At 50.9% G+C, this 22,593-nt stretch overlaps 1 protein-coding gene across 1 annotated transcript in view; it reads left to right on the top strand.

Annotated features, from left to right (window-relative positions):
- PLXNA2 (plexin A2) overlaps positions 1-22,593 on the top strand; it is a 198,460-nt gene that overhangs the window by 4,744 nt on the left and 171,123 nt on the right. Inside the window, exon 2 of the mRNA XM_015586276.2 lies at positions 18,340-19,607. Coding sequence (XP_015441762.2) covers positions 18,340-19,607 — 1,268 coding nt within the window. The remainder of the gene's footprint in view (positions 1-18,339; positions 19,608-22,593) is intronic.

Raw genomic sequence — 22,593 nt, 5'->3', positions numbered from 1 at the left:
TGAATGAACCCCCCTCCTTCCCCTCTCCTTCCCCTCTCCTTCTCCTCTGCCTCCCCCCAGGATGCTCCATTCTCTCGGAAGCTCTGGGAAGGGGACAGAGGCTTCTGACAGAGGTACCTCCTGTGCTTCCCTATGCTGTCTAGGGAATTAAACGCCTAAGCTCTCTCCTTTTGTATCTAAACAGCCTCCCTTCCTACCTTAGTTTCTTGTCTGGGGATGGAGGGCTGGAAGAGTGAGGGCGGAAGTAGATCACGCCTCCAACTGTAATCTGCACGTTTGAATTGTTACCCCACACTCCTGCCCTTGCAATGAACCAAATAGGAAGACACTGAAAACAGGAATTGGAATCCTTTTCAGTTTAAACAAATAGACGCCGGTCACTTATGTAGTGCTAGGAATGGAGTAGCTCTCTTACTTTCAAATGCGAAAAAGTAATAGATCCCACCTTCAAAAGCTTTACAGTATCCTCTGGGGAGGGAGAAGTGCATAAGCCAAGTACCCCCAAAGAACTTTGGGGTAAGGCAGAATGGGGTTAACAGTGCCCTGGGGAGTCAGGAAGTGAAGGCGCAGAAGCTCCTGGAAGCTTTTACTCCAGTCCATGGAAAGCGCCTTGGGGATGAGCCAAAACTTTGAGTGCTGATAAGGAGAGGCCAGGAGAGAGACTCAGGTGCCCGCACCTCACAGTTTCCGGTAGAGAATGGCTGTCTAACCTCTCTCATTCCTCAGCCTCTAAGAGCTGCCCCTAAGCATTTCCCCCCTCATTCTCTTCCTTAGATTTTAAACTGACAACACTTGGGGTTGTTTTCTATTAGTCAACATCTTAGAGCAAGATCTCCAGTCCCTCACTCCTGAGGGGTTTCACATAGTATTCTATGTAAATTGCATCCCTTTCCGGTCCCCTGGAGCTGGCCGGTGCGGTTCATCAGGAAATGTTATTACTCATCTGTATTCACATTTCACTGTCCAGAATCCTGCTGTTAACTCACCCTCTCTTATCGGGAATGAACTCATTAAATGGATCAGACCTGAGGGGAAAAAAATCAGATTTTACCACTACCCCTTGGCTGAGCTCTGCCATATGTTCGCTACCTGGCCTAGGAACCACTGTCTGTGCAGAAAGGAGGCAGAGAAGGATTAATGGAGGGAGGTTAGGAGGAGGCAGACTTAGACTCCATTTAAAAACGGTTTCTGATACTGCAATGGAAGGTGGTGCTCTTCTTATACCTTGAAGTGTTCAAATCAAGTCTGGTGTCAGGAGACCCTGTAGTGGACGGACTGAACTAGGGGTCATGCTTGGGATTCAAGAGGCCTTTGAAACCCTTGAAAGTTTGCTTTCAAGACATGTGGAGATAGCTGTCTACCTACCTCTCTATATCCGAAGAGGAGTGTATGACGCCCCCCTCCCATGTAAGGAACCAGTACCCCCCAGTCTCTAGACCCTTTTCCTACCCTCACTTTCTGCTTCCTACCCTGGTGTTGGAATGGGGGCTCCGGATGAAGAGCTGTAACCGCAGGTCTCCCCACACCCATAGGGTAGATGACTCACTCTCTGAGTAAACGAGAGAAATCGGGCCAGGCTCAGACTGTCAGGGAGGGTTGTAACTGCTCTGCAGCTACGGGCAAGTCCTTGACCCTCTCTGAGCAGGAGGCAGGGCAGAGGGCAACTCCCTTTAAGGGAGAGAGGCTGGAAGGTTCAGGAAAAGAGGAAGAGATAGGTGAAACAACCCGCCTGCCCACAAAAGCAGGAGGACAGACAGGGCAGACAGTGGCCGGAGGGGATGTTGCTGCTTTGAAGTGCTTTCCTGCTTCGTGAAAGCGAAAGGCCTCGCTGGGCTGGGTAAATATTACGTTGGCCTCTGACCTCCCACCTCCCCTGGCTGCTCCCCCAGCTTCCCGTTCTTTCCCGTTCCTTCTCCTGAATAACAAAGTTACCTGGGGGTGGGGAGGGGGCAGAGCATGTTTTCTGAATATGGGGGTTCTCGGTGGGAGCCCAGGCCAAAGCCAGACAGGAACACCACACTCCTTCCCAGTCCTCACACAGGAAAGGCCTCTTTTGAGTCAGCAAACAGCGCTCTGGTGGCCCCCGGTGGTCCTCCAGTGGTCCCCTGGTCCACTTTGGCGGGTGGTGATGTTTTCTAGGAGAGGTACCGTCAGGATTTCACAGTCCCCTGACAAGACTGGCCCCCTACCTTCACCCCAGCTGCCCAAACCATCCCGACAGGTCCCTCGACTCTCTGTTGAATTAAAACCCACACTACTAGGGTTTCTGCTAGGCGAAAACTCCAGGGTTTATCCGGAAATTAAGAAAATTTGAGCCCGCCGCCCCACTGTGAGTGGCCTCACGCTGGTGCAAGAGGTCTGGGTCCAACCGAGAGGGTCAGAACAGATGGTCAGGATGAGTCTGGTGTCAGGGTGGGGACCCGACAGCACAGGAACAAAGGGCCTTCCTTCACACTTAAGCCCTTCCTCCTTCCTGAAAGATTTCTCGCCTGCCCACCGGGGCTCGTCCTCCATTTGCTCCCCGGTCCCAGGAGGGAGACACTGGGACAGCTGAGGCCTGCCCCTTACGCCCCACCTCGGCTTCCCCAGTCGTGCGGGGGGATGAGCGCTTGGCAGGGCTCCCCAGGCGCCCTCACTTGCCTTTGTTTCTGGAGCCAGGCACAGCAAGATGGTCAGGGGATTCGGAAAAATGACCATTTTTGCAAATGTGCAAAACTATTCTAAAATCTAGAGCAGGAATAAAGCCAAGCAAGGGACATTTTTCTTCTATCTTTCTGAATTTGTTTGGAACATCTGAGAAAAGTAAGATTTTATTTTAAAAATGTCTCTGTGCTATAATATGAATAGATAAAGGCTGAAGACTCAGTGGAGACTGGAAACTGAGAGGAAAACCAGTGGTGATCCTGCCACTGGGGCCATGTGTGTGGCGCAAGGTCAGCATGGAACCATTGGGGCTGGAATTCGAATTCTGAATTTGCTACCCTTATGGTTTTGGTGCCATCAGATCTGGGAGTACAGATGAATGCTGTTGTCATAGAACTGGTAGGGTGGCATTTTTCTGGAAGTCTACCTCCCAGGGCAGGAGAAGGGGCAGATTTCATGCGCCTCTGGCTACCTGTCTGCAATAGGCTTACATCTCACTGCAGACGGAGCTGCTCGGAGTATGGGTCCGGATGGGGCAGATACAGCATGAAAAACATTTCCAGGAGTCGGGTGCCAGAGCCCGAGCTGGACCACGGCCTTAGGGATTAGATCCTCAGCCAGTGCAGGTCACTGGTCACGACACAGCAGGAGGTCTGGGCAGAAGCACCTGCTGTCTTCTCCCAGCCCAAGAAGCTCCCCCACAGCCCTCCCAGCTGAAGGACAAGAGCCCTGTCCCTTATTGGAAGTGCAGAGCAGAGAGTCCTGTGCATCGGAGAGCTCTGTCCGTGAGCCAGCTGTGGAAAACGAATGTGACAAGGTGCCTTCATTTTCTTTTCTAAAATATTATTAAGAAGACAGTTTGAATTACAAAGGAAATAGGTATTCTACATAGAGTACTAGGAGAAAATGTTTCTGAGCATTTGATAGTAACTTTTCCCCAGGCCCACATCACGTGAAACCTAAGTTCAAACTGGGGGAGTGGATTGCCTCGAGTCACACAGTGGCCGGTCGCTGCTCTCATTTTGAGGAGGTTTGTTCGCCCCAGCCGAGGCCAGTCCACCCTTTTGATGTGCCCAGTTAGCCACCTTCTCTTCTCAGTCTCTTCTTCCCTGACCTTGTGCCCAGAGATCTCTCTTGGGTTTGAGCAGAGAAGCAGTATTCCCCCAAAACTGACCCCTCCCTTTCTCTGCCAGTCCGCTGGGCCGTGGAACACACCAACTGCCTCTCCGTGCACTGGGCAGTGTGCTTTAGGAAGCCCCCACCCGCACCTCTTAAATAGCTCCGACCAGCTTTCCCCCATCCACAGCAAGCCTTGCTATTTGCACAGTGAATGGCTCTGGCAAGGCCAAGCCTTCCCTCCCTCCCGGAAAGGCACTGAGGGCACTGTTTGTGTTTCGGTCTCCGTAGACTGAGCATTCACTACTTGAAGAGGGTGAGACAATGACCCGAGCAGCTGCCTGTGGACTGCTGGCTGGGGGCTGCTGGTTGGGGGCTGCTAGCATGTCGGGCCAACCAGGCTTTGTGCACCGTGCACCTGGGAGCATTCTCGGGCAGCCATGATAGATCCAGAGGGGATGGGGGATTTGGGATCCGGACGACCTGGTCCAGGCCACCTGATTGGCTTCCCCCTCAAGCCCCAACTTCCTAGGCCACACTTCCTACCAGTTGTCCCTGGGACCCTCGGAGAAAGAATAAGGCCCTGGCTCTTAAGGAAGCAGACATTTCTGGCCTGAGGACAGGAAGAAGCAGAACTCTTGTGCAGGTGAGAAAAAAAGGAAGCTTCACCAGGAGCCTGTCCGGGTAGAAGAAAGGCACATTACTCGCAAGGAGGTCGAACATAATTTAATGTGACTGAACAAATGTTTATTGAATATTTGCTAGATATTGAGAGGGAGGCAGTCACTGTGCTGACTCTTGAGGAGCTTACAACTTGCCAAGGGAGAAAGGGAATGCATGCAAATATTGTCATGCAACTTAAATATAAATATTTCAGGAAAGAAGTGAAAGAGATTAACCAGAGCCATCCGACCCCGGAAGGGGCTGTCTAAGGAAGGAATGAGCTCCACGTCATTTGAGGAATTCAAGCACAGGTTGAAAGTTGTCAACCAGGTCTCAAGAAGGGATTCTTGTGTGGAGCAGAAGGGTGTAAGTGGTGGCCGAGATCCCCACCCACCTCCAAATCTTCTAACCTTGAGTCTCCCTGTTTGCTGCTCAGTAAATTCAATGAAGGAAAAGATGAAAAGTGAAGTTGAGTGTCAGGTCTGCAGCTGCTGGCCTTAATTCCTTAGTAGATAGAGCTGGTCTTCACACCTTCACCCCCAGGAGTCCCCTCAGAGCAGGGTGCAAGGAAGGCTAGGCTGGAGTAAGCCCCGGTTTCGCCTGAAGCCAGAATTCTCTTCATCACGTTAATATGAGCTCTCCCTCTGCAAGCAGGGGCAGACCCCTCTGAACCGAGACTCGGTCAGCTCTCTGTGCAGCCCTAACTTCTAATCATTGTCATAAACGGGGTGGAAGCAGCTGCTCACTCCAGTCTATTATCAGCTTGGTTGGAGACAGAGAAATTTAAATGACAGTAAGATGCTTAGCAAAGAAACGAAAGTCGATGTTAAAAATAAAGAAAACAAGACAGCTTGTTTCATCGAAATAGAAGGGTTATTAAACAGCCTTGAATTAATCAGTGATCTGCCAGGGTTGGGAGCTGAAGAGCAGCAGGGCCAGGGGAGCTGGGAGAGACGGGCGGGGGAGAGAGGACGGCAGGTAGGCGCCGCCTGTGCTCTGGGGCTGGCTGGACTGACCCGGGAATGTTACAGTCTTCCGAGGGGTGGTGGGCAGCTAGTAACAGCGGGTCAGGGAGGGAGGGGACTTAGGGACTTTGGCACCCCAGCCTCTGTCCCTAGGAGGTCCTGCTCTTGGATTGTTTCCATCTGCCACCACCTGTACCACCCCTGGGACCAATTCCAGTCCTCGGCCTCTCCCCGGCCCTCCTTGTCACCAGCTAGGGCTGGACAGGAGCCAATGGCATTCAGCGGATGGTCAGAATCTCTCAGCCCCAGGTCTTTTCCTCTGAACTCAGCTCTGAGTTGAGCTCCTTATGCCCCACCCCCATTCCGCAAGAGTGTCACAGTATATCCCTGAAGGATGGCCGGTCTTGCCTACCTGGAGGCAGAGAGTGATCTCTGCAGTAAGTGCTCCTTACAACCCCAGACAGCAGAGAAACAGGGTGACACCTTTAACTCCAGGAGCCCCACATCCAAGTCCTACTTCTACATCTAGTACCTTCGCCACAATATTTCACTTCAAATACACCTGTGAATTAGTGATGCTGACGCTACTCTCTCCCTCACAGGCTTGTATGAAAGATACTAATTAATGGTGTAACATACGCGAAATTCTTAAGAAACAGTAAAATCACTGCACAAATGCTAGTTCATATATTTGTGGGGTCCCTTGAGACCTCAGAACAAGCCATCAGAAGAAAAGTTTTGCAGAGGGCACAGAATGGGTCTGGGCGGAAAGGAGACTTGCTCGCATGTTGGCGGGGCTGACAGGGCTATGAGCACATGAGCACCCATCCCGTCGGGGTGTGCAAGGGGCTAGGTCTTGAATCAGTCATTCCAGGCGCATTTCCTTTGCTCTTTCTCCTCAGCCCTCCCTTCCGAGTCCCCCCTGGCTGTTTACCCTTTTCCAGGCTCCTCTCCCACACCCCATTCATCATGGGGGCCGGATTCTCACTCAGGGAGTTCTTTTCATCTCTCCGCCCCAGGTCCCCCCACGCTGCACCGTCCTGCTGCTTTCCCTCCAGCACATTCTTCTCCCTGTCAGCCTCTCTGATAATTGCTCCCTTCACTTTCCCTTGCAGTGGGGTCAGGTCCTGGATGTCCCCAACTGATAGGGCTTCAAGGGCCTCAAAAGTCTCTTTTCCCCTGCAATCTCACCCAGGGGCTGATGCCACTCCAGGCGTTAAGAGTCCCCTGGCCAAGTACACGTGCAACTTGGCACAGACAAGCCCCTCAGGTGGACAGACCTCTGCCAAGAATGCCAACCACCCCGCAGTCCCCACGCACCCCTTTTATCCAGCCCACAGCACTTCCCCTGCTCACACGTGTGACTGCGAGCTCGCCTGTTACTTAAGAGAGGCTGCCTGACAGCTCGGGATCTTTCTTGCGAGAGCTCAGAGTCTCAGACAAAGAGAGAAAAATAATAGAAACTGAAGGTGGGAAGGTACAGGGTGGGGACACAGCCTGCTTAAGAAGCTTCCTCATAAAAAGGAATTATGGCTCTTTATTGGAGAGAGGAAGAGACAGGGGGAGATAAGGGAAGGAGATTCCCGCTGACATGCCGGCCAGACCCAGCATGCGCAGGGCCCAGAAGATCTGGGCCTCCAGCCCTCTGTTCCAGCATCTCCTCCTCCTGTGGGGCAGCTTTACTCTTTCCTCCCTTCCTTCCTGCCAGGGAACCAGGGTGAATCACCAAGCACAGCAGACACGGCCTTTAACTCACCCTCAGGCTGTGAGAAGAGTTGGGGCGTAATCTGGCCAGCACGGGCCCGAGGGGTCTGTGGAGAGTGGCTGCTGAAGACCAGCTGCGCCTAGTTTTTCCCGAGAGGCCAGGGTCTGGGGTGCTGGGCACTGAGTCATCATGTTCCCCAGCACAAGAATCACCCCTCACCTGGCTGAAACAGAGCCCTCAGCCTTTGTCACCATCGTACAGGGCAGCCGTCACTGCCAAGGAGAGGATGCCCTTGTACAGTGTTGCTCCAAAAACAGAAACAAGAGTAATCGGTGTTTATTCAGAGTTGTAGTGTTTACAGAAACACTTTCACATCCATTATCTCATTGATTCTCACCACAACGCTGTGAGGTATCCTTTTACAGCTGAGGAAACTGAGGCTCCGAAAGGTTAAATAACATGTTCAAGGTCAAAAACAAGGAAGTGATAGAGCAAGACTTGAGCCCAGGTCTGTCTCTGAATCCCAGTCTTTTCTCTGTGCCCACCGCCTGGCTACATGCGCCACAGCGAGTCTGCCTCATGGAAGAGCCCTGTTCCGAAACCTTCCTGGGCCGTCTCCCCACCCCACTCTGCTCCGGATCACCTCGTGTCGTCAGTTGACCATTTGTTATAATATACTTTGTATTTCATCTATGACATTATATGATTCGTGGCTTTGGAGCTGTCTTGCCAAGACTTTGCCTGTGCAAGCCCTGGATGCATCGGGCCTTCTTTGAAGGCAGAGCTGATATCTTCCTATTCTTCTCCATCCTCCTCCCCACCTCATCCACCTAGCCAGTGATATTTGCTCTTCACCCAGTGGGTTCAAGATGAACTTTTTAAAGTCAGGATCCTTCCAAATGGTTCACTCCTTTCTTCACTGCCACCAAAAGCTCAGTTATGACAGATCATTAAGCCAAGTGTGGTGGTTCAAACCACATCTTAGGGCAGACGAGGTGTTGAGAAAAGCCAGTGAGTATCCCCATCTCCCCTCTCCTCTGCTCCCCATGGTTCAGACTAAGCATAGACTGAATGAAAGGCATTGGGCTAGCCCTATGGGATGCTGAAGGGCGTGAGGTATCGTCTTGGCCCTCTAAGAGCCTCCAATTCATGGGAATATAAGAGAGTCACATAACATACGAGAGCCAACACTGAAACGCAGTATGTGCTAAAAACAGCAGTTTCTAATTGACTGTGTAAGAGAAACAGGTGATTGGCGGTTGGGGAGGTTCTAGAGGCTTCATGAGGCTTTGAAGGATGGACAGGGTTTTATAGGCAAAGAGGAAAGTGGAGATGGGCGTTCCGGGAAGAGGAGAGCACAGAGGTGAAATGTGCAAGGTATTCTGGAGACTCAACAGATGAACGAGTTTGCTGGAAGTGGGGTCACTCTGGGAGAGATGAGAAGGGGGAGGTTGGAGAAAGTCAGAAGAGCCAACTTGGGAAGGACTTGAACTTGCGTGCTTAGCAGTCCAGCCTTGAGTCTATCTGGGCAACAGAAGGTATTTCTATCGGTGGATATCACACTCTGGCCACGTGCCTGGCAAAGTTAGACAAGGAGTCTGAGGCACAAGAAATGAAGCAGTACCAGGCACACCTGGCAGGACATCTACGGCTGAATCTTAGCTGCTGATGGCTTTTATCAGGGTCCGTCTCATCTGATAGTCTTGGTGACAGCCTTGCATGCACCATTTCAGGGAGGCTACACCAGGCTTGCTGGTAAAGAGGCCCACTCTTGATCTTTGAGGAACCCTGACTTCTAGAAATGCACAGTGTTAAAAAATGCACCTCGATATGGCAATAATGGCCACTTTCCCCGACAATGATGAAGCAGAAGTGATGGGGAGTGCTCCTTGTCCCTAGAGCACTTCAGTGGCCCACCATGGGAGCCACTGGGGACGGAAAGACAGGAAGGTCTGCAAGAGAAATAGGAAATGCTCTCACCTGGAGACTTGTTGGGGGCCATTAAAATTTTTCTTCACGAGGAGAAAGACTCAGGACAGTTTTTCAGGAAAGTAAGTGGGGTTGGGGGCCAGTCCGTTGCCTGAGAGCTGAGATGAATGCCTGGTGTTTTGTTTGAATTTTTTCTTTCCCCCCTTTTTTTCTCCTTTTTCCTCCCACTGCTGTGAATTGGAGCTGTGTCATTATTCTTTGAAAACATGACTGTGGTTAATGGCAGCATAATATGCCATTATGTGGAGTAACTGTAATTTATTTAACCATTTCCTTGGGCACTTTCTACCCTGTGTCCTGCTCTCCTGCCATTTCTACCTCAGAGTCCCTGGCTCTGCCACGGACAGTAAGGGAAGGTAAGAAGGCAGGAGATATATCTCCAGGCTTCCCAAAAAGGTCATGTGGAATTTCTCTAAAAGATGACTGCCAGCTGGCAACCCTCTTGCCACAAAACACCCCTGGATTCCACCTTGTGACACACATAACTCAATCCATGCCACCCCCCACCCTCAGCCCTGCTCCATTACCAAAATGGGAGCCTCCGATTTTGACCTTTAAAATAAAGTACTTGCCGAGTATTACTTAACATTCTAGTGAGTCTTTCCAGACCAGAGATAAGAAGATTTGGTTAAAAAATTACGCTAAATATCTAGGCAATGTGGAATAGTAAGTGTGGGCATCAGAAAGTTCTTCTTCCTAGCAGAACGATGCTAGTCTAGTTATCAACCTTCCTGAGATTCTGTTTTTTCATCTGTGAAATGGGAATAATAATACCCATCTTGCAAGATAATCACGAAAATTTTCATTGCATATGCAAAGAATCTAGCATAGTGAGCTATATAGCAGGTGATAAATACAAATAATAGCTGCTCCTCTTTATTTACTATTTTGTTATAGAAACAAATGGGAGTCGCTATTATTATGCTACTCACGGACCTTAGTGTATGAGGTCTCCTAACATGAATCTGGACTCGACTTAGCAGAGTCATATCCTCACTTTTATTCTTTTGCTTGATTTTGGAAGGAGCCTGAGAATTCCTTTTCCTGTCCTTTAATCCTGTAATGCCTACCAGAACAGCAACCCACTACTAGGGTGGATTAAACAGGGTCCAGTTTAGAGTCAAGGGAGAACTGGGGTGACCTTTCTGAGCACCCGCCCACCCCCGCATAGTGCCAAGGGCAAGCTGGTCCCCAGGGTCTGCAGCTCCTAGCCTCAGAGCCCCACTAGCCAGCAGAAATTCTTTCTGCCCCAGGGGTGAGGTGGCCATGGAAAGGCAGAGTGGGTTGAGGAGGGCAGAGCCCCTGAACGGGGAGGGGTCTGGGGAGGTGGGGAAGAAGGCAGCTGCTTGAAATTGATTGCTCCTGTAGTTCAGTTTATACCATGGGCTCTCTCAGTGCTGCCCGGGTGGCGACCTTTAGATAATAAAGGGAATTCTGGGAGATTTCTGACAGGCCCATGACATATGGGGCAGGTCTGCAGGGTCAGGCATGTATCTCCCTGTTCCTGGCCCCGGGGTAATGAATCTTGTTTTGACTTTGCAAAGCCAGCCCAGCCAGCATGCCCCCACCCCCTTCCGCAACCCCTCAAGTGAGTGCGCGTCTTTGGAGCCTTCATAACTCAGGGAGACAACTCCAAACTTTTACAGCCTGTGAGAGGAGAAGACAAACACTGGATGTTTTGCTAAGGCCCTGGGAGAGCTGCTTCAGTTTCCAGGGCTCAGTCAGAGTCCACTGGGAGACCTGGGGAAAAAAGCAACAGAAAACCCTCCCTGGCGTGAAAAGGCAGGGGTTCCCAGGACAGGCGGGAGCGGGAGCAGGGGTGGGATTGAAGGGAGATGGCTCCCTGGGAGTCACAAAATATACTCTAAGGTTCTCGGGGTCTAGGAAGTGACACGCCGACTCTTCTGGGCAGAAGCAAAAGAACAGAGCAGAGCAGGCAAAAAGACTGGAAACCACTCTGCAGGAAAAGCCCAACCCAAGTGGGTCCTCTGGGCCCAGGTGTTTAGCTGGGGAAAGAGGAAGCGTGTTCTGCCTCCAGTCCTCGCAGTGATGTTAAGAAATCGATGTCTCTAAGCATCGTGGCCGGTGATGGCTCATACCCGCCCCCTCGCTACCAGCATGCGTGCTTGCACTTGCAAGAACGCATACCCCTTTTCTCTAAAATAACAATCCCTGAGCCAAGATGCTAGAGTCCATTACTCTTCCCTGCCAGGTTAGTCTGCTAGAGCTGCTGGAACAAACGGGGTGGCTTGAATAACAGAAATGCATTATCTCACGGTTCTGGAGGCCAGAAGTCAAGGTGTCGGCAGGGTTGGTTCCTCTTGAGGGCCAGGAGGAAAGGCTCTGCCCCCAGCCTCTTTCCTGGGCTCGTAGATGCCACCCTCTCCCTGCGTCTCTTCATCTTTCCTCTGTGCCTGTCCGTCTCTGTGTCCAAATTTTCGTTTTTGATAAAGACAGCGATCATTTGGATTAGGTCCCACCCTGATGACCTCATGTTAACTTGATTACCTCTTAAGACCCTACGTCCAAATAGTCACATTCTGAGGTGCTAGGGATTAGGACTTCAACATACAAATTTCGAGGGACACAGATCAACCCATTACACTTGCCATCCTGACTTCCTGACCAACATCCGGCCCCTGCACTTCACCCTGTCACCCTGCATCTGCCCACCATGCCATCTGTGAGGTAGAGACCGTCGCTGTCCTGAGCTCGTGTGGGCTGCAAGGGCCTATTGCCGGAGCAGAGAGCCACACGCAGACCCGGTCGGTCACTCAGCCCCTCGCCGCCTCAGCACCTAGAGTGTGGGCTCTTCCCTCACTCTGAGCGGGGCCGTCAGGGCCTCTCTGAATTTCCTTTTCTCACTCCTTCGTTATCAGCGATTGGATCTGGTTTATCCATCTGTGAAAGGAATTGCATGTAACGACAAGCAGGGGATCTCTCTTCTCATGATGAGAGAAGGTGACTGGATACAAATTGTCACCCAAAAGTTGTGTTGACACATACTGGGGGAGAGGGGCACAGTATCATCTGTTTGACCCACCTTCTCGGGGAAGGATGCCAAGAGGGCCTGTAGGCAGACACCCGTCTTCCTCCTCTGTCTCCCCTCACCTTACCTCCTCTCTCGCTCCGTGGCGAGGTAGAGCTACTTAGCTTCACATAACAGCACAGAGTCTGGGCTGGGGAAAATGACATGCGATTAATGAAGCAAACGCAGCTGGTATAGCAGTGACATCTAAATTGTTCCTTTGGTCCCGTTATTTTCTGTAAGAAATTCTCCCTCTCCCCACCCCCACCCTCTTTTCCCTTTAAATCGTGTGCATAAAATACGCTAATAACAATCTTCGGTGTCTGTACATGAGTGACAGCTGAAATAAGAAAAAGACTAATCGTACCTCCTGCAGCCCTGTCACATGGAGATTAAATGAGTCTCTCTCCCCCCTCCCCGCTCACCACCTCTCTCCCCTGTTCTCTCCTCTCTCTCATGGTCTCTTCTCAATGAGAATCATGGGCATTTGAATAATAATATTATAGACGCCATCAGGGTGACAGTGGGGGAAAAATCAGCTCAAACCCATGATTATTCCTTCAATCTAATAATTATTTAAATACCAGATAACTCCTTTCATTCTAATTGAGGCCTTTCAGCTGCCGGCATTCCCCGGGGCCTTCGCGTTCGCCCTCTCGCTCACCTTGTGCTTCCAACGTGCCTGGACTACCTCCGAGGTCGCTGTTAGACAGTGACGCTCGGGATGTTTGCATGTACAGCCGCGCAAATGACATTACGCGGGGTCCTTCAGGGTCATTCCACCCGCAGGGGACAAGCTGGGTCCTGCCATCACACATTTAGACAGTTTATCCTCATAGACTTTAATTCATAGAAATGTCTCACGGAGCCTTCTGAGGTCATTGGGACCAGTCCCCTGCCTCTGGGTAAACTTCTTCCTAGACAGCTGTCGGGAAAATTCACTGTCAGAAAAGCCCATAATCCCCAGCAGTCCTCTCTAGATTGGACATCACCCCGCTAACATCTAACTTTAATCCCTTCTGCTAACTCTTTGGGAAGAAGAGGCTTCCTGTGATTAGACTCCATCTGACCTGTCTGGGAGGCCCTCCGTAACCCAGAGGGATATGGCATCGGCTATTATAGCCCCCAAGTCACAACACAGGTGCCATTCCCGTGTGCGAAGACTGCCGGGGCCTGCCTGGGCGTCGAGTACATCAGAAGCAGTCATTCTCCCCAGCGCAGAAGGAAGCCATTCTGAGAGCACTTCTTTCCCCCAGCTCTGCCTCTTAATCTCACGCCTCCTTGAGTCTGGCCTGCGCACCACCTGCCTGTCCAGGCCCAGAGCCACGCTCAGTTCTGCCCATTATGGGGACACCTCCATCAAAGGCACCTTCTTTTCCCAAACAGGGCAGCCTCAAGGCAGACCGTACCGATTCCCAGGACCCTTTCACCTACGACACAAGGAGCACTAGATGTTTTGCAGAGCTCTGATTGCTGCCTGTCCCTGATTCGTTTTGGGTCACTTTGGACAATTCGTTTCCTTTCCATAGGTTTCGGTTTCTTCATCTACAAATAAGTCATGGATTGGCCTAATCGTATAATCTCCTCCAGCATGGGTCCTAAATTGCTGCTTTAAAGGTGCTATTAAATAGGAAGAAGCTGAGGGTGGGGTGGAGATGGCCTTCCCTCTGCCGTGGGAGAGGGAGGAGGTGGGCGAATTCTGAGGGCGGCTGCTCGCTCCTCGGACTTCACAGCCCTCGTTGCCGTGCTTACTCTTTCTGTCACCATCTGGCTCCTCGGGAGCCTGGCTGTGTGAGCCACCTAGTAGGTGCAGTCATAATAATTGGTACCCTCTATCGTGGTTGCTATAAAAAATATCACAGCCAGGATGGTGCTGGTAATAGTGCTGGTGATGACCGTATAGGTGGTGGTGATGGAGGTGGTGACGGTTACTACAGGTGGAGATAGTGCTGACGGCGGAGCTACAGATGGGACCACAGGTGTGAGATCTGCTATCATGAACTTTGACTCAATTTGGCAAAATCATATCCCAACTCTAATTCCTCTTCCTACCAGCTCCTTTTGCAATAAGGGAGGTGAAGTGAAAGCACAGAGGCATGTGCGCCCAGAGCTCCTGAAAAAGGCAACAGAGTGGGTCGGCAGGGTGGAGAGAATCCTGCACTGAGCCAGACTGGAAATGCCTGAATGTCATTTCCTCTCTGCTGTGCCACTGACGCCTGCAGCAGCTGATCGGGAAGGTATTGCGTGCCTGCGCTGCTGTCACCAACACCCGCCTCCTGAATCCTGATCAGGGAGATGGTGTCGTCAGGCCCTCCAAATAAAATATTTAGTGACACCCGCTTCCCAAAGAGGCAAGCGCGGCCTCGGCTTGGCATCAGGAGTGCTCGGAATAAGTTGTTCCGGGAGACTCCATGGATAGAGTGTCCTGGTTGGAGACTTGGGGTGGGGTGGGGAGAGGGAAATCGGTAGGAGAACAAAGACTAGGCAAGTTTTGGCTCTTGAGAACGCGTGTGACAAAGTGATTTCACAAACTGAACAGATAGAGGAGAAGTGATAGAAAGAAGGAGCCATCAGAAAGAGGAAACTGCTAACGTGGACATTAGCAAAAAATCGGGGTTAGGAGGAACTGCCAGGTACAGAAAGTCATAGGCATATGTTCACTGGCTTCTACCAAACTGAAGATGGACAGTTCATTCCAAGGCAGATCATGGAATGGATCGAGGTAAAGAGCCAGAAATATTGACAAATAAATTACTACTAATAAAGATTAATGTATGGCAAACACTGAAAACGGGCTGGGCATTATTCTAAGTGGTTTATAAGTATTAACTGACTTCATCATAATAATCTTATGAGGCAGATGTTAGTACTAATCCCATTTTATGTAGATAGTGAGATAGTATCACAGAATGGCTAAGGAATTGACCAAGTTTACACAGCTATCGGCTCTGTTTGAATCCAAGCATGTAAGTTCAGAGTTCATGCATTTAGCCATTGCATCACACGGCTTCTCATCAGAGGTACAAAGGTGGGTGCCTGTCCCCCTTTTTCTGAACTTGAATAGGAAACTTGATCCTTGCTAACTAGGCCTGCTTTAGAGCAGCTACCTGGTTACATCAGCCTTGGCATGAAAGGATGGGGGCCCTAAGATGGAGCGTGAGCCTCCTCTGCCACCCCTGCACTGCAGGAAACCAGGCCACCTCTTGACTGCAGTTCACCAGTGCCTGTTGCTCCCAGATGAGCAACCCCTGAGCCCCATGAGATGAATCTGCTTGGCGGGTCTCCAGGAGCAGTCTGATCCAGAGGAGATAAACTGGTTGAGGAGTGAAAGGGAAACAGCGGTCTGTTGAGAATTCCTGGCCTAACCAATTTTACCAGATAGAATGGAAGGACCTCAGCTGCCATCTCAGTCACAGACTCTAGGCGATGCTAGATCAGTCTACAGCCATAAAACTCATGGATGACACAGGCAGGATTTGAATCCAGGGTTCCCGCGTCCCCCACTCTTCCTCCTGCTCCAAGACTTCATACCAGGCCAATTTTCCCAGTTCAGCTCTCAGGATTGTACACCTCTGCCAGCCTCCCTGAAGGCTGCAGAGAGGATATGTTGAGACTTGTGCAATAGTATAATAGGGAAGATAACCTCAGATCTATTCTCTTTTCTTTGACACATGCTTTCCAGATTGAACCCCTTCACTGGGTCAGGGCTGGGGGTCAAAGGTCAGAGCTGGAGGGGGTCAAAGGTCTACCCCCAGTGTTCATTCCCATGGAAAGGAAGAATATGAGCAAAAAGGAAAGTCGGGAGCTCTGACAGGATTCCTGAAGAGCAGCCTTCTGGGGAGGCTTCAGTGAAAATAATAATTAGCAGAAGTTGAGCATTCACTGTGTGCCAGCCACCAGGGTAAGAGATTTCTCTGCATTATCTCATTTACTCTCAGGACAACTGAGAAGTAGTTACTGTTACTGTAATTATCCCCATTCTGTCAGAAAGGGAGGTGAGACTTGACTTGCCCAAGGTCCCAAATTTGTTCCCAAATCTGCCTAACAACAAAAGCCACTCACTATTCAAACTGTGTCTCTGGGCAGTGCTGGGCAGAGAAAGTGAGATGCTTGGTCTTAATCTCACACTCTGTCCTTCGATGCTATCTCTACTGTCACAGGCTAAACACGTATGTGCATGTATGTTGTGGAGAAGGCGGAAGTATACTGCCCACGAACTCGGTGCCAGAATATCTCAGAGAGCACTTTCTAAAAGGCAAAACTGTAAGCGCGGTGTGGTGACCATTATAATCTTCCTCAGGGCTCCTGGTAGAACATACTGCCCTCCACCTGAGGCCAAAGCAGCTTTCCAACTCAGAGACAGGGCCATGGCCTCTTGCAGTTCCCTGTCCAGCTGGGGAATGTGAGGATTCTGTTATTTCCTTTACACAACTCCTCTTGAGGAATTCACGTCCTGCTACCGGCCCCAGGACATAGCTAAAAATAAACTCTGGTTTTCAAACCAAAAGCTCTGTCTGTCGGAAGGCTTTGCCGGTGTGCGCGTGGGGCCGGAAGGGCTGTGTCGGAGTCCCCTGAGGTCAGCCGGGGCCTCACGATGCTGTTGCCTTCCTCTTTCCAAGGAAGCCTGGGGCCTCGTGAGTCACTCCAGAAACCCCGGTGGAGCCTGGTTGGAGGAGTCAAGTGGGGCCTGCCTCTGGCACCGTGGTGGCTGTCAGACCCAGGACACAGAGTTGAGGTAGAGGACGGAGCATTTCTAAAGACACAAAACAGTGCGATTCCCAAGGTGGCATCCATTCTTACTCTAACCCAGTCCAGCCAGACTGGGGAGGGCAGGGAGAGGTAGGACTCTCCTAAGCTGCCTTGGAGCCAGTTCTCCATCCTTGGCCTGGGTGTGTCCACTGCTGCCGCCTCACCGCCCAGAGCTGTCTGGACTTGTCTGAGAAGGGTGCTGGGCAATCTGTCCAGTGAGGAGGAGAGATTTCTCTGTTACACGGGCCGCTGCCTCCTTCTGCTGCCTCTGAACCAGTCCCCTCTCTCCCACCCCCTGCCCAGGAGTCTCTAAAAGCTCTCAGCAGGAGCCCCACTTTGCCCCTCTGGACAGCTTCCTTGGAAAACAGAAAAAACTTTAGGGCCTGGGGGTCTAAAAGGAGGGGAAGGAGCAAATGAGTCAGGCTAAGAGCCTGACTAGGCTCCCACAGGGTGGGCTGAGGCTGGGGTTGACTTTATAGACCCTCAAACAGTCACGAGGCCTCAGCAGTACTGGAACAAGACTGACCCTTGACTTGCCCCGCTTTGCTCTGCCCCGTATTTTCCAAACCCAGAACTCTTGCCCAGGTGTCTGAAGGTGGACTCAGATGGCCAGTACTGCTTCACGAGGCCGGCTCCTCCTGCGCCCCGCTGGCAGAGAAACAGAAGTCGAAGCAATGTCTCCAGGACCTGGCAGCCCGCCCACTGGGAGGCAGTGGCTGGCACCCTCCTGTACCAAACAGGAGTGTGTGTGTGTCGGGGGGGTGTCTGCCCAACTCCTTGGGGGCGTCCATGCTTCTGATGGCCCATTTGGAGATCCTAGGGCTGTTGGCCGCAGTATGTGTCACTTTTCTAACAGATTTTAACCACTAACATCAGGGATTCTTCTTTCTGGAGAGGCGGGGCTGAGGGGAGGCGAGGAGCACTGTTATTCGGGAGAAGCCCTTCCCTATGGGGACAGAGCATGGAACCACTGCCGTGTGAGGGGCTGGAAGTCTGAAATAAGAAGGAGTTTTCTTTGCGACATCCGACTCTGGGAGCAGTTGGCCAGGAGGACCCGGGAGAGGATCTTCCTAATGAGCATTTTAAAAATGGGAGGTTTCCAGTCGGCTGGGGAGGGCAGATGTGACACCTGGGTAGGGGAGACTGGCCCTGGTCCCAACACCAGGTCTGCGGGCTGAGTGAACTTAAACAGCCTTTTAACCCCTCTGAGAGATGAAAACGATGTCTTAAGAGCACAGAAATAGAGATGCTTTGTAAAGTTAAAGAAAGGATTTTACAGTGTAAAGGCTGGAGACCAAAATAGATAATAGGATTCCCCGAACAACTCGAAGAGGGAGAAAGTATGTCAAAAATAGAAAAACTAGAATACAGAAGGAAGAGACTCGCAGAGCTAGCCAGGGCTGGGACCCTGGGTCCAGCAGTCCCATTCACTCCTCTCAGGACTTATTTTCCATCTGACCCCCCTGCCTTGTGTTTTCCAGAACCATGTGAGGGCCAACCCGGGAAGGTGGCGTGGAGGAGCGCTCAGAGAATCAGTCTCCTCATCTTCGCCCCTCTCAGCATGGAACAGAGGAGGCCCTGGCCACGGGCCACAGAGGTTGACAGCTGGTCTGTGGTCCTGCTCTCAGTGGTCTGGGTGCTGCTGGCCCCCCCAGCAGCCGGCATGCCTCAGTTCAGCACCTTCCACTCTGAGAACCGGGACTGGACCTTCAACCACTTGACGGTCCACCGAGGGACAGGGGCAGTGTACGTGGGGGCCATCAACCGGGTGTATAAGCTGACGGGCAACCTGACCATCCAGGTGGCTCACAAGACGGGCCCAGAAGAGGACAACAAGTCTTGTTACCCGCCCCTCATCGTGCAGCCCTGCAGCGAGGTGCTCACCCTCACCAACAACGTCAACAAGCTGCTCATCATCGACTACCCTGAGAACCGCCTGCTGGCCTGCGGGAGCCTCTACCAGGGCGTCTGCAAACTGCTGCGGCTGGACGACCTCTTCATCCTGGTGGAGCCGTCCCACAAGAAGGAACACTACCTGTCCAGCGTCAACAAGACGGGGACAATGTACGGGGTGATCGTGCGCTCCGAGGGGCAGGACGGCAAGCTCTTTATCGGCACCGCCGTGGACGGGAAGCAGGATTACTTCCCGACGCTGTCCAGCAGGAAGCTGCCCCGGGACCCTGAGTCGTCGGCCATGCTCGACTATGAGCTACACAGTGATTTCGTCTCCTCCCTCATCAAGATCCCCTCCGACACCCTGGCCCTGGTCTCCCACTTTGACATCTTCTACATCTATGGTTTTGCCAGTGGAGGCTTCGTTTACTTCCTCACCGTCCAGCCTGAGACCCCTGAGGGTGTGGCCATCAACTCGGCTGGAGACCTCTTCTACACCTCGCGCATCGTGCGGCTCTGCAAGGACGACCCCAAGTTCCACTCGTACGTGTCCCTGCCCTTTGGTTGCACACGGGCCGGGGTGGAATACCGCCTCCTGCAGGCTGCTTACCTCGCCAAGCCCGGAGACTCCCTAGCCCAGGCCTTCAATATCAGCAGCCAGGATGACGTGCTCTTCGCCATCTTCTCCAAAGGGCAGAAGCAGTATCACCACCCGCCCGATGACTCTGCCCTCTGTGCCTTCCCCATCCGAGCCATCAACCTGCAGATCAAGGAGCGCCTGCAGTCCTGCTACCAGGGCGAGGGCAACCTGGAGCTCAACTGGCTGCTGGGGAAGGACGTCCAGTGCACCAAGGCGGTAAGGAGGCGCTGGCCTGGCTCCGCTCCTGATCCGGAGTTCGGGCTCCGACTGTCCTGCCCGTGCCCCATCACACACCCTGCCCCCGAATCACCCAGGGCCTGAAATGTGAGAGGTTTCCAGGTTTAAAGTATCCAGTGATGGCCAGTAATACAGAGTCTGACACGTGGCAGACACTCAGGACATGCGTGGTGATCCACTGAGTCATTCCAAACACAGTAGATCCTTGAATAATAGGGGATAGGGGCAAGAAAGAGAGAGAGGGACGGGGGATGGGAAGGGGTGGGGCGAAATAGCCGGCAATATAATATAATGGCTCAGAGTTTGGACTTTAGAAACAGAGACCACGGTTCAAATTTCACCTACGCTGTTTCCCGGCTTCAGAAGTAACTTAACCTCTCTATTTCTACATTATCATCTGAGAAATGGGAATCATGTTAGGTTTACCATTATAAGTTAATTGTTATGCCATGTGACAAGTACTAAGACAGATTTCTGTGCAAAGTGCTGTGGACTCTTGAATGTGCAGACCGGGGAAAAACCTGAGACCAAGGGGCCCACATGGCTGGTTTCTGAACACCCTAAATTGAGGGTGCCTGCTCTTGGGACCAAAAATTACTCCTTAAAGCGAGAAAACAGATCGTGCCTAGTCTGTGCTTCTGGTTCCACCATCATTTGCTTGGTATAATAGGACAGCGGTTAAGATGATAGACTTCGAAGTCCAGCAGATTTGTAGGTAAAAATCAGTTCTACCACTTAAAACTGTGTGACTTTAGACAAGTTTTGTACCTAGTTCGAGCTGTAGTGTTTTCATCTTTAAATAGAGATAATAGTACACTCTCTCTATGGTTATTATGAAGATCAAATAGAAAATGTGTATAAGACGCTTAGCATAATACACATAATAAACATTCAATAAATGGCAGCTATAATTATTAATAATAATCATAATAATAAAGAACCAGTTATTTGCTGTTACTTCACTTTTGTAACATTAGAAATTTGACTAGATAATCTCCAGTTCTTTATGGCAATAAAATTTTATAACCTACGGCCCCAACAAATCAGGAGAAGTGGAGAAGTGAAAGGGTTAACTCCTTGCAGAGTTCTGCCTGGTTCCCATCGCCCAGAGGGGGCCTTGTCAGGAGGAAACTGCTGATTCCTGCCTGCTTCTGAGCCAGAGAGAAGAGGAAGCCTACACCCTTCTCTGGCTCCAGCGCTTGCGGTGAGACAAACCCCGGCTAGTGACCAAAGAACAGCGAAAGCACTAGGAGAGAGGTGACATGTGGGACCAGGACCTCAGGGAAAAGAACACCTCACCATCGTTCCCCACTTTTACCCCTGCCCCCCAAATCACACCCTTCTGATGCAGCCTTTACAGCAGACAGGGCAGGAAGGCGGCAATAGGAGGGCCCCCTTATAATCTAAGGAGTCCCAGACCCAGGGACCCAGAAACATTTGGTGGCTTTAGAGAGGATTAAGGTTTGATGAGAGAAGCTGTGGTCCCAAGGATTAATTTTAACATGCTCTTTGGACTAACAAGGAACTCTCAGATGAAGGATCCGAGCTCTTTCCTAGAAGAGGGAAGAGGAAGGGGACTATCATTCATCGAATAGCAGCTATGTAGTAAAGACTGTTCTGGGCAATTTAACTGATCTCACTTAATCCTCAGTATGACCCTGTGAAGCAAGGATTATCATCCCCATTTGACAGATGGAAAAACAAAAACTCATAAAGACTAAATTGCTTAAACCCACACAAAGGTTTTAATTTGGCTCAGCCCATATGACTTCTGAGTCCAAGTTCTTTCTGTCTAGTCATGCTTCTTTAAGGAAAGCCATACTTCAAGGTCTCGTCATTTGAGCAAAAGAAGAAGACCATCAGGTGTTTAGGAATATCTGACCATTTAGAGGAGAGAGAGAAGTGCCGGCCAATTCTGGGGGCTTGGACTTAGAACCAACAGTTTTCCTTACAGTCTAGATTCTAGTCAGGACAGATATAAAGAAATCCACAATCACCAGCGGATTTTTGCTTCTCATCATTTCTCGGAAGCTGGCTTGGGTTATGCCTGTGCCTATGCAGCCTTACCGGCCCCCAGAAGAAAGTGCAAAAGAAACTGAAGCCATGAAATCAAGGACTTTTCTAGCTGAAAGCAAGCTCGGTGATTACCTGATCCAATCCTTTCACTTTAAAGATGAGGAAACTGAGGCTCGGAGAAAGTACATGAGCCACCAAGGTCATGTGGCTGGATAGTCATAGAGACAGGACTACAATTTAGATCTCTCCTGAGTCTTACCTGCTGCCTAAGGTGTAGGGATGAGAAAGACAAGTAGAAACTGTAGAACGCGGTTGCTGATTCTCTGACCTGCCTTTCTAGGGAGCAAGAAATTTCCACATTAGCTTTAGGAATATGCTGGCGAATAGTAAATAGCTGGCTCAATGCAGGCAGTGGTGGTGGTGGTGGGAGCCTTTCAGAAGTATTTGCCAATTTCCATGGTGTAAACACGCCCAACATAGCTGATTTCAAACCACCAATGTGATGTCACTGAATGCAGAGATGTACAGTCATCCCCCATGTGCTGGCCCCAGCATACTGCTGCTTCACTTCCTTTCTGAGACGCTTATCCTTTCTGCTGAGTGGGCTTCCATCTTATCCAGACTTCAAGGTCATTCTTAACCTAAAAGTTAGTTCCCTTTGCTAAAAAATGTGCACACAGACACACACACACAACTCTCACATACACACAAGGGTAGCACCATCATTTCTACCAATAGCAGGAGCATTAGCTCTACGAAAACCAAAGAATCACAAGATACGAGTCTCTGTTCCCATTGGAATGGACGGGAATTCCCTGGTTTAACAATTACATGCCTTAGCTTAATAAACCAGTTGTCGGTGAGTGATGCATCAGCCCACCCTTCCCTGGCCAGGGTGAGAAGAGAGATTAAAGAGAACAGGTTGCAGAGTTCCCCCTGACGCTTTTCT

This window comes from Pteropus alecto, unplaced genomic scaffold, assembly GCF_000325575.1.
Source record: "Pteropus alecto unplaced genomic scaffold, ASM32557v1 scaffold101, whole genome shotgun sequence".
Lineage (NCBI taxonomy): Eukaryota > Metazoa > Chordata > Mammalia > Chiroptera > Pteropodidae > Pteropus > Pteropus alecto.
Note: the sequence above shows the minus strand (reverse complement) of the source record. Positions and strands in the feature narration are given on the sequence as shown.